The sequence below is a fragment of the Strix uralensis genome, chromosome 4, assembly GCF_047716275.1.
Source record: "Strix uralensis isolate ZFMK-TIS-50842 chromosome 4, bStrUra1, whole genome shotgun sequence".
NCBI lineage: Eukaryota > Metazoa > Chordata > Aves > Strigiformes > Strigidae > Strix > Strix uralensis.
Window position 1 is genome coordinate 92,461,484 of NC_133975.1, and position 12,546 is coordinate 92,474,029.

At 40.3% G+C, this 12,546-nt stretch overlaps 1 protein-coding gene across 1 annotated transcript in view; it reads left to right on the forward strand.

Annotated features, from left to right (window-relative positions):
• The first annotated feature begins 11,536 nt into the window (after positions 1 to 11,536).
• The window catches only part of STARD9 (StAR related lipid transfer domain containing 9), a 100,347-nt gene continuing 99,337 nt past the window's right edge, over positions 11,537 to 12,546 (forward strand). Inside the window, exon 1 of the mRNA XM_074864963.1 lies at positions 11,537 to 11,553. Within this exon, the coding sequence (XP_074721064.1) occupies positions 11,537 to 11,553 (17 nt within the window). The remainder of the gene's footprint in view (positions 11,554 to 12,546) is intronic.

Sequence of the window (12,546 nt, forward strand, 5' to 3'; positions counted from 1 at the left end):
AAGGGAAAGGTGGGAAGTAATTTATAGGTTTTCAACATATTTTACCTTTAACTCAAAGCTAACTGTTTTAAAAAATACTCTGTTCATAATTTAATTTGAAAACATGTTTGGGTAATATAGTACTCAATTGTTGTACAGCTGTGAATGGAACAGATTTTAATAGATATTGACATAAGAGTTGCGGCATTGAAGTAAGCTGTTTAACCTTTCATTGCTTGGTGTTGCTTTAGTGTTGAAGATACTATTTGATTTTTATTTTCATCTGTATTGTTAGTCATTCTTAGCATTTACTGGTTAAATAAATTGCCATTATGCTCTCTAGAAATAAAAAGCTGTATTGAAAGTATTTAAAACGCTGACTTGGCAATGTATTGCATTGTGCAGTCAATGACATTTGTTTTTCACACAATTGCATTTGGCTGTCTATTTGCAATCATGTCGTGGACCTAGTAGGGTCTCCTGTTGATATAAGTTTAAATTAGTGTTTCTTAGTAGCTGGGGAAAAGAGGCCAAAGATTAATTGGCAGGGGTGTAATCTTCTTCTTCACCAGATCCTCCTCAGTGAGAAGCTTTGCACCATGTCCGTCTTAAATGTTTTTTGCCCTATGGGTAGCATTAAATGGTGCATATATCATTATAGCATTAAACAGCTCTTACAACTCTGTCAGAGAAGGTGTGATAAACAGGAAGACACTTCGATACAGTCAGTGTGGGCAAGCTGTTGGGTAGGGAATGTAGTTTGGAGAGGAAGGTAGGATCAGAAAGGTGGACAGCCTCCTGCCCATGAGAGAAGCTCATCTGGTGCTGAAACACAGATGTTTGTACGAAGGTGAGAGGGGAAACCCAGGGGTTAATGCGGGAAGAGACTGTGAAGTAATTCCATCTACTCAACCTGTGTGGGGTGTAACAGATGGGATGGGGAGGCAGAGGCCAGTCTTATGGTATTTAACCCCAAAGGCAATAGGCCATTGTACTGTGTTGCCACAGCTGAGGTCAACAAAAGCATTTCAAGATGGATTTTTGTATTTTATAAATGGGAAGGGGAAGTGATTGGCTATTCTCTGTGAAGGCTCTGGACATGAGAACTTGCTTTCTAGTCTTGACCAAAATTGTACAAATGTAATGACTTTGAGGCAAATACCAAATATCTGAAGGCTTAAAGTAACCTTGATAGACACTGAAAGGACTAAAGCTCTCAGTGGGGTTAAAGGCCTGCTCTTTCTGTTCCAGCTTCTTGTACCACTTCCATATTGTGGTCACACAAACCTCTAACCCTCTCTATACACACACACCGTGATTACCTCTAACAGGTACTCATGTTGCCAGAGCTCTTTAGGTGCTTTAAAAAGAAAAACTTCCTGCAGAAAAATTTCAGTTCAACTGGATTGTAGTACTCTAATGTGTACAATCGCAGTTCCAGACAAAAATATTACTTTGCTTTTTAAGAGTCCCAAAGTTTGAAAAGCTGTAGGCAAAGGCTAGAACTAGAGGGTTAGGTGGTTTTTTCTAGACTATCATACAAATTTTGCTTCCTCATTGCTTCCTTTCATTTAATTTACAATGGCAGATGAACATTCATTTTCCATCTTAAAATTTACAGAATATTCAGATGTTAAAATATGTTAATACGGGAGTTCATAAAATCCTGCTTTCTGTTTAAAGTTTTGATTTTTTTTATAAAACATATTAATCACATCTGCAACTTGTTATTTAGCATAAGGCAAAGAGTGGTCTTATTGTTCTGTGCCTGTACGGCGCCCATCACAATGCATTCTTTGACAGAGAGCTCCTATGCACAAATAATCCTTGATAGTTATAAAGCGAGTACAGTTATACAGAATGCAGAAGTTTTTCCTTTGCCTAATCTTTAAATAGCTTGTAGCCAATGTTCTTTATAATGCCATCAGTCACTCTGTAACAGATTAAATGATTTTTTATCACCCAAACGTTGTCCTTGGAGTAAATTCCCTGAAGTATGTTCCCTGGAGTGACATTGCTTTAAAAAAGTCTTTATTACACATTTACTATTCTACATACTAAAAAAGATTTGTTACTTTGTGGTTATATGGATACTTGTTCTGTGTAAATACATTTCCCCCTCAGTATGAAATATGGAAACTTGAATGGGTGCTATAAATTGACTGTAGCGATAGGTAATAATCAGGTATTAAATAGGAGCTGGGAACTGATGAAACCCCTTGATAGTTTATTTCTGGACATCTTAATGCTTGGTCTACTAGATATTAGGCTTTTGTAAGGAAGGTATAATGTTATTTTTGGCTGTTAGTCAGAAACTGTTGATGGAAACAGTTTCAATGCTAGCATGTAACTATACGAACTATGAATGTTGTTTCTTTTTCTTTCTTGATTTCTGCTGTGGCGTATGCTAACACCACGGTCTGCAGCATGGTGCTGTGATAGCAGATCTGACCCTACAGACCTGGAAATAGTGTGACTGGCTGAAAAAGAGGGTACATTACCCTTCAAGTATTTCAGTACTGTGTCTAGGGCTCTCCTTGTGCCTGGGTAGCTAGCTCTCTTAAAGCCGTGCTGGGTGTTTGTCCCTGTGGTATCCCATCGCAATTCTAGTATCTAGTTGTGGCTTCTGATTGCTTTTGGGGTGGACCTCAGCCCAGTGTTGTATGAGAGGAGGAAGGGAGGGCTGTGTTAGTGCATCGGAGGCCCTCTGGGAGGGGAGCGGTTGGTGTGTCCAGGACAGTATCATTGGGACCAGAACAGAGCACGGCTGCCTCATGCCTTTTCTTCCACAATCCACTTCTGCATCTTCTGCTCTGTATCCACCTGGCCTCAGTTCACTTGTGCATACCCAGGATGCGTTCCCTTGTCACAGGGTCATTTGAGAGCTGCCACATAAGCAGCCCTAAAGACAGGAAAGAAGGATTTTAAAAAACAGTGCTCTGTACCACAATGAAAAGCCTCATGCATTACTATAGGATTCTCCTTTTAGCATGCACCAGTGACTAGAAGACATTACATTCCTTCATGGATTGTGGATTGAGGCCTGGGTAAAATCATTCACAGCAATTTTGTTTAACTGAATTGTAAAATTATAGTGGTGTTAGTTAAAACTGTGACGCTAGGGCATGCACGTCACCCTGTGACACTTTTTGAGAGTTTAAAGTACATTGCTGGGCCCTGAAGTTTGGGAGCTACTTGTGCAGGATGCTGAAAAACAGAAGACATACTCTGCTGTTGAAAGTATCTTTGCTCTTCAGCTGCCTCTGTGGCCTGGAAAATGAGAAACTGGCAAGGAGCTCTTATTTGAAAGGGTCTTTCCTGGTGTCTTTAATAACTAACAAATGAACTGTCCCATCCTCTATGAACCTCATAGACAGGTCACCTGAAAGAGTTGCTACAGCTTTATTAACCCAAAAGCTGCCCTTTGCCTATTTCTGCTTTGCATTGTTTCCAAGATGTAACTTGAAGCCTCCTGGCCAGCTGTTTCCCAATCCCCTCAGGAGTTCCTGAGCTTGTCCTCCACACGCTGGCAAATGAGAGCATCAAAAAAATGTCTGGGCAGTTCCAAGAGGCCAAGCTGAACCGCACTGCCATGTGCAGGTGTTTACTATCATATTCTGAGCTGCTGCAATTGTTTTTCTGTTGCTGCTGCTCAGTATGGCATAGTCCTCTAACTGCCTTCCTGGGATGCAGCAGGTGATGAGGCTTGAGGATGGGATAGTGGTGGAGGAATTAAGCCTGAGGTCCTAAGAACTCAGGTGACAAGCGTGAGCAAGCCCAAGGCAGGGAGAGAATGGTAGGGAAAGTCTCTCACTCACAGTTCCCAGAAACGTGCTTGGTGTGCCAGGCTAACCTGAGCAGCGCGTTGAGCATAGCTGCAGTGAATAGGTGAGAGAGGAGCTCAGCAGACTCGTGCATTATGATGTAAATATGTAAAATTTGTTTCTATTCAAAAGGAAACCTATGTGGAAGAATAAAATTACTTTAAAAATCATTCTGGAAATGATACAAAGTAAATCACTATTGTTTTTTACTGGGCATGCCTTTATTAATCTGCTGCAGGGTCTCTGCTGTGCTCCATGTCCTTTGTTCTTTGTAATCACATTGTGGTAAGTGTAAGGAAGGATTATTTTGTAAGCAAGATTTATTGATGTTTTATAGACTGTGCTATTAGCTATTTCATGCTCATGTATAACCACAAGAACTTAGATACAGCAATATGATATACTGCTGACAAGAGCGATAACTTGTAGCAAATTTTGTAGAAAACATTCCTTGAAACTAATGCATAACAGATGTTAAATGCCGTCTCAAAATAAAATTGAAGCAACATCAGATTGGAGATTATTGTTCTCCCTCTTACCCCCACCAAAACAAATTATTCAAGCATGTTCCTTTTCAAATGTTTATTCTTCTCTAGTTGCTCGCTGCTGCTCTTTTTAAGCACTTTTTGGACCAACCCTATTCAGGTTGTTGTATCTCTGTCTTAAAACTTCATAATGCCACTGTTAAGAGGAATGTATTCTGAGGAAAGATAGCCACAGACGTTTAGGTTAACAGTTCAAAAGCTTTTCCAACTTTAATAAAAAAAAAAGCCATGACCCTACTTTATTCAAATTGTTGTTGTGATACACTACCTCAAATGTATTTGATGCAAGTGTATAATGACACAAGATATTGACATCATTAGTATTTGTACAGTTTATTTTTGTTTACAACTTGAACTTCTGCTTAAGTTAGCTTTTCTGTGCTTTTTGGATAGTGTTTAAAAAGTGTTTATATTTAACTTTATTGAAAAAAACCCAATGTTTGTGAGGATAGAACATTTATTTTCCTATGTATTCCTAAAGGTAGATGTGAGGATTTTTTTTCTTCCTTTTGGTACTTACTTAAACTTTGCTCTGTGACCCAAGTGCATGTTGGATAAATTAGCTCTCAATGGAATATTGCTATAATCTCCATTAACTGCTTTACTGATTGTAATTGGAAATAGCTTCCTTAGAAACCTGTATATATTTTACATTAGCACAATGAATATATTACAGTCAAAAATTCTCTGGAAAATGGACGTAGTATAATTTGGTTTTATAGGCATTCCACATATGTTCCATATGGATGTAATTTTCAAATACAAAATAAAATACTACTTTCTTTGAAGAAAATGACAAAATTGTCTTTGATTTCAAAGGAACCAAAATGTATCTGTGAAAATAAAAGATATAAATACAGGAAAAAACAGGTAACAGTCAAGAGCAGAAAACACCTTTCAGTTTGCTTAGGAGAGTTACATACTTTTCATGCTATTTCAAGGTATAGACTAAGGCAGGCCATTGTACCCAGTATAGTGAAGTGTCTTTCCTCTACCCTGACCTTGTTTCCTTACCCTTCTCAATTGTTTATTTTAGTATACATATTCCTTGTTACCTCAGTGCTGTCGTTCTCTCGCCCCTAGAGAAATGGCAGGCTTTTATCTACTTTTATCTATGTGATAGCGGAGTGCATGTTGTTCCTCTGCGTCCCTCTGTTACACGACAGTCCCTTTCTTCAGGTGGTGGCAGTTGAACTCTGTCCCAAAAGCCGTGGGTTTTGTGGTTGGTACCTGATGGTGGGAAAGAGCTGTCTCAGGCCTCCAAGAGTTCCTGTCTGAAAATCTGTACAGACTGCATTGGTTATGCATTGCTTATGATTTCAAGCTTCTTTTCCACAGAAGAGCTGGGATTTTTTTTTGCAAAAAGTTGAGATTGTAATTTTGTGTTTATAAAGAAGGTTTCTCTCCCAAACCAAATGTGTTTTAATGTTTGTGTATCCTGTTTTGTAACCTAGCCTATTGTTAAGGTTATCTTGACATCTTTTCCCCTCTCTCTTGAATTAGTTATTTTTCTTTGCCTAGTCTATTAAAGTTTCATGTAAACTGTCATTGAGTGGCTGCTCTTGTCGCTTAGTATTTGTTCTTGGCATTAGCAGGTGGTTTTCATAAGACACATCTGTGTTTTTATAAGGATACTGCATCAGCAACCTTTCCCAGATGTATTCTTGCAGTTGCATGAACCAAGCTTTCTAACTTTGGTGAAGGGCAGACTTTCTAGCTCTTTACAGGGCAGGACTCTGCATGTCCTGAGTGGCCACCAGGGCCCATTCCACAGAAGATGATGCTTCTGCTGATGTTCTGTGACAATACTGTCCCTGTACTCATTTAAGCCAGGAGCAGAAGTTGTTAACTACTGGTGATTTACTTCCCAGAGTGAGAGACTGACTGTCTCATCTCTTTTTTCACTTCCTTTGTTGCCTGTGCAAAAGCAGGTACAACAATGTCCTAAAACAACAGCAAAAACAGCTTTTGGAAGCCTTCTAACTGGTATTTTGGTTTTTCATAGAACACTTTCCCTCCCAAGTCCTAAAAATGCATTATGAGCATCAGAATGTTTTGGAGCAGGGATCAGATTTTTTGTATGCAGCAAAGAAAAAGGGGGCACAATGTCATTAAATAACCTGGCCAGAACCATGTCTTTGCTGGTCTGTTTCATTCTCTAAGACCACGTACTCTATCTGAGAGAAGTCATAGTAATGTAAGATGACACGACTGCATGCATAGAGATCGCATCTCCCCTGGGGAATGGTGCAGTGGTTGGATGCTAGCCTTGTGCAATCTTTGTGCAGTCCATGGTGAGACACCACTACTGTGCACGGAGAATTTATGCGAGTTTTGGATAGGATTTCCCCCGTCTCCTTTTCTTTAGTCCTGTGCTCTATGTAAACTTTAAAAAGTGGTGCATTTCTAAAATTTTCCTGCCATCTTCCTATCTGTAGCATAGATTTTAAACAAAACAATGGAGTTTTGCACCTCTGTTTTTAGAATTTAAGGGTTTACTGTAGTAGCTGCTTTTGATACAATTAAAGAGGTACCTAAGCAAGAGGGATGAGACAGTGCATCGCAGCATCACTGTCATAGTCATTTATTTAACTATGATCGCAGATTGAAGTTCTGTCCTGGTGGAATGAAAACTGATCACTGTATCCAAATTCTGGTTTGCATGGAAATCATGGCATTTGCACAGAATGTCTTTGATGCAAAAGTCCGTGAATTATACTATCTCATTACTCATTAAACAGCTGGAAAATCAAGGGTGGATGAAACTGGACTGACGGGACTGTAGCTTTGTTTTAAATCCTTATTTCATGCTTCCTTAAATGCTGGTGGTATGACAGATGAAAAGACTTTTTCTTCTTCTCTTTCCTCCTCCCCTCAATGCCTCTGCTTGAAAGAAAGCATCCTTATTCCACAGCTGTTTGAAGCACTGATGGATCATCAGGAGTATTTCTGACTTGGATTGCTGAAGGAAGATGCCTGATGCTCTTGTTCTAGCAGTACAAGACTTCAGAGAAGGTGCAGACAGGAATGCTTTTCTTGTATTGAGGCATTGTATGGGCAGGATTGCAGAGTTTACTGTGAGTGGAGGAGGGCATCCTGTGCTTCCTCTCCTAGCTTATTAATAAATATATCAAAAATCTGGTAAGATTCTTTAACTGTTTGAACAGACCTGTATCTGAAAAAAGCAGACAATGCCTCATGTTTCTCTCTGCACCAAATATTCCTATTTTTATTGCTATATAATATTTGTAGAGAAGAATAGGGGGAAACTACACAAGGATGATGGTGATCATTTGGAATGGTGATTTTTGACTATCAGATTGTGTTAGCCACTATCAGAGCCAATGAAAGCTCTATGCAGCTGGGAGTAGCCTTGAAAGATAACTTGAGCAGCACGTCTAGTACAGCAGCGTGCTGTCTTGGTGAACTCTGTGTACTTGGCTTCAATATAGATTTTTAAATTATTTATAAACATCTGTTCTGAATTTGGTAGGAGGATTGCTGGCTGGGTGTGCACTCCCATTTGCAAGACACAGTAAAACAATTATGACTTAAAGAGAAATATCCAAAATGGTATTGGGTGGTACTAAATAATGAGAAACACTGAAAACAAACTTTAGGTAAATTGATTGTTGATGCTTTTTTTTTTTTTTCCCCAATAAAAAAATCCTGCATTAGGCAAAGCGAGGATGTTCGTAGTATTAGCAGCTTGACTTTCACAGATTACAGCAGTAGGGATAAGGATACAGATTACGCTGGTGTTGCGGGGGGGTGCTGTGTTTGGGAAAGTTGTGGTTGTAGGTACTTTAACTTGTCAGTAGAGTGCAGAAGGTCTAATGGCTGAAGGCTTTGACATCCTTCTCTACAATTTCTGATGTAGCAGCATGGACTCTTAGTGTTGTTATCATTGCACCTTTGGTCTCTCAACACGAGTCCTCAACTCATTTGGGACAATGTTCTCTGAAGACTAGAGAAACTTAGAAAATATGCCCTGCATTGTTTGTTTCTTTCCATGGCCAAGGTTTGTTTCTTTCCATGGCCAAGGCCAGTCACTCAGTACAAAGATGGCAGCTTCTCAAAGATACCTCTGACAAGGCCACCAAGAAACAAGAGGCAGGGACACTGTACAATATACCGTTAATGGAAAGGAAAAGACAAATCTGACAACCTGAAGTTTTCCCTATAAAACCTTTAGACTTAATGACCGAGAAAAACTTTGGGTTAGATTTGCCTCAGGACTGTACTTCAGCTGCTGGCGTGGTGATTGCACAGGTGTGCCATTAGATGGCACAAAGTGTCCCAGGTACAGGTGGAGGTAGTCCGGTAAATGTGGTACCTTACTTATAGGCTATCATAGTTACGGGTCACATCCTGGGAAGTGACAGAGTCCTGGAGACAGCAGCAGCGACTGCTGGCATGCATCCTGCTGTGCTCTCTACCGGAGTGCTTTTGTTGTGTTTGTAAGCAGAGTGTGAAAATGTTCCCCATCACAGTAAGCCACAGAAGGCTACTTTTCTTCTAGAAAAGTCTAATGTGAATTGTCCGAAAAAAACAGAACCTACACAATTGCCCAGATCCGCAAGAAATCTGTGCAAGTTGGAGGGACTGATACTGTTGCTGTACTGCTTTTGAGATCCCCTGTCTCAGTACAGGTTGAGCCAGGGTTTGGAGTTAACTTGGGTGATGGGAATTGGTAGGAAAGCAAAAGTGCTTGCAATGATTACTTTGCAGGGTTATTTTCAAAGTTTGTATGAGTAGACAGATATTAAATTATTTTAAAAATTATTTAAGATTTCTCATGTACTTGAGTGGTATATATTGGCTTTGGTATGTCTGATGGGTACTTTGGTGCTCTGTGTTTGTAGAAGCAGTTTTGTTGCATGACATGACTACTGCTAATGACTCCATTATTTTTTGCTTTATTGCATGCTCATGTTTTTAACATAAACAGGCAACTTTTAAAAAGTCAGTTCCTTTGTGCTCAAAGTGCCTGTTATTTGAGAGGGTGGAGAAGTGGGGCGAATTTTACAAAGTCTAAAATAACTGCCCCCTTTCTTTGCACCCACTGCTTCCTCCAGCTCTGTATACCTCCTTGCACTTCTGTACTCTGTGGCTAAACTCTTCTCAGCAAGATCCAGCAAGCCGTGGAAATGTCCCTCTCGGGGGTCTTGATCCTCCCACGATTCGTTTCTGCTGGCTCGTTCTACATCTTGCAGAGTGTCTGGTGCCCCTCTGGAGTTGCATTAGCTTTACATGTTGGCTACAGAAATAATTTTTCATAGGAACAGCAAATGGTATGAGGAGATTTCCTTTGGACTGCCCCTGTTTTTGGACTGCCACAGCTGCTTTTCTTTGTCAGGTCTCTCTTGTAGCTCCCTGTTACAGCCCTGCCACTGCATTCTGTATTTGTGTCACTGTTCTGTTGCTGGGTCTGCATTTCTCTAAAACTTTCTGTGTCTGAGAAGATCCAGGTCTTTGCTGGGACATGCACCATTAAATGGTCTTTCTACAGCTCTATCTTTGTACAGATAACTTGTTTTCATGCAAAGTAACTTAGAAGAAGAGAGGCATTTCCAAAACATAGCATGAATTTTTCAAGAAGTGGGGAAGAAGGGAGAACGGGGAAACTAAATGTCAGGATCACTGCGACTTCTGAGCAGCAGAAGTCAAATATGTTACTAGAGAAGTGTACTTTGGAGTTGATTTTATTGGTACAAGGAATACAGCTTTCATACCTGTGGAGCAGAGCACCCGTTCCTAAGGATGAAGGATTGTTTTATCAGTCAAATGCAAACTATGGTGCGCATATGTGTAAGGCTGTACTGGCAAACACATGTTTTGCTGAGAGAGCTTTTGTAGTGTTTGCAATCTGGAGTTAAGGTCAGACTCGAACAGCTGTGAGTCTGCTTTGCCTCCTGGGCTTTAGATATTAAACTGTGCTTTCTTTCCCAGAGTTCTCTGGTTCGTACCTAAATGAAGCATAATATAAGCACATGTTTACAGGGAGGTTGAATGTACAGTTTGTAGAGCTGGGGATGGCTGCAGGTCCAGTTTTGTTTATGCTCAATGCTCTCTGGCTGCCAGCTGCTGCCGAAGGAAGGGGGTCTCCATTCTCACCACCACATGTTCCTGCCCTTTCTCTTGCTTTGGCTCAGCAACCGTGTGACCACTGTGCTCAGTGCTCGGGAAGGGCTCGCTGGCCCTGTGACATCTTGATTATTTATTTTGGTGTGTTTCTTTTCTGATCACAGCTGATCTGAGTCATTGCATGGGTGTGTGATTGCTAGATCAGATGCAAGAAAAGAAGTGGGAACACATGTTGGGAGTCTGGAGCAGCAAAGAGAAATTGCCTCTTGCAGCAACAGCCTGCAGTTAAGATAAAAGTCTGGGTGCTGTGAAGCTGTACCTAGAGCAAAAGGAGACTTTAGTTCTGTCCCTGTTTGATGGTGGTTTTCTTGTAGTGTGAGACTTGAACAAAGCTACTTGACTGCTGCATAGAGCTTTTTGTCTGCATAGTGAGGAACCATTGTTACCCTGTGGTAAAAGGTGGTGTGGTAATTTTATTTTGTGTTGTTTATATTTTACTGGTTTTATATTTATTTTAATGTAAGTATATAAATGTGAGTATATAAATTTTTATGTATGAAAAATTTTTGTACCTTAGGTTTTATGTTTGGAATTTCTTCTTTATCTTGAATCTTCAGTAATGATTGTGGCCTGGGAGAACATTAGGTCATGAGAACCCTCAGCATAAAGTCATTCATTCATAGGGATGTGCATAACGCATATGGACTTAAGGCAGTGAGTCTTATGTAATTATCATAGGTGGGGTTTGTGAGCACTGCTTGTTGTTGAGGTTGCCTTACATCTGCAATTAGAATACCCTGGCATTTAAAACTGTTGAAAGCATTGCCAGATTTCAACCATTTGGGCAGAAATCTTCCTTTCAGGAATGCCTTCCTTGGGCTAGATATTTTTAATTATTTTTAAGCTTTGTCCAGTACAGTTTAGCTCCTACAAGATGAGGTTAAGGGAAAAATAGGTTTTAAAATATTTAAAAGCAACTTAGGGTGACTTTTTATTTGACTTTCACAATTTATTTAAAATTGGAAATCTGATGTGCATTTTTTTAAATTCCCCATCTGAATCTACCCATTTCTGACCAAGTTCTAAATAACTAAAACTAACATGCGCAGCGAAGACTTGTAAGAACATAGCAGATAAAGGTTTTAAGATCTGCTTTCTCGGAGTGCATCTAAGCTTGTGTTCTCCAGAGTTGACCAAATTGTGCTTGCACCATTCCCATAAGTCAAAAAACTCATCAGTTGAGCACTGCCTTAATAAATTGAGCTCAGTGTTGTCCAAGTCACAACTGAAGCCTGGGTATAGGAACTGAGAGCAAGGTCTTTGTTCTACTCATTCTCAATAATTTGTTTGCTGACCCCAGCTGGTGTCCAGGAAGAAATACTGATTCAATTGTGGAGTGTACAAGTAAACTTGGGATAGAGACTGAAAGAGCTGACGAGGAGAGTAGGATCATGTACCTTTGGAGCAGAGAGATCAGCCTAAAGCCAGCTACAGCGCAGTAGCAGAAGGGAGAGAGACCTGCAGAGAAGTTGAGGACACTAAAATGGAACGTGGTTCCATGGACAAGATGTCAGAGAGAACAGGTAGGAGGTACCTGTAAGGGATGATGTGTGTCCATAGGACAAGGAGGATGGGAACTCAGTGAAGTGTAACTAAGGTGGTAAGACTGGAGGGTTAACAGTAGGACTGAAAAATAGGGAATGCTTGTGGAATTAGGAAGCAGGATAGGGCCGAGATCATACTGGGGCAGTGGAGGAAAGAGTATATGTAACTGAAGCAAGCTCCCTCCTAAAGGATCCCTCTGATTTTGTTGGTCTTCTGCTGTTCTTAAATTCTTGTGCAATTCTCTGTCAAAATGTCCCATTTCCTCTGAGATCTGGTCTGCTGTACAGGATAACTGTCAGCTTTGTCCGTTAGCTCACCTGGCAGAGGTTTGTATGTGGATATGCAAGTCCCCAAACTTGAGTTGGAAAACATGTGCTTCTCAAAACATCTACGAAGTTGCACCTGTACAGATTAAATGCATCAGCTGCAAATTTCTACCTTAGATATGGCTTGTATCCTTAGGCACTTGTCCTTCTTCATTTGTTCTTTAGGGAGCCTTATGAGGC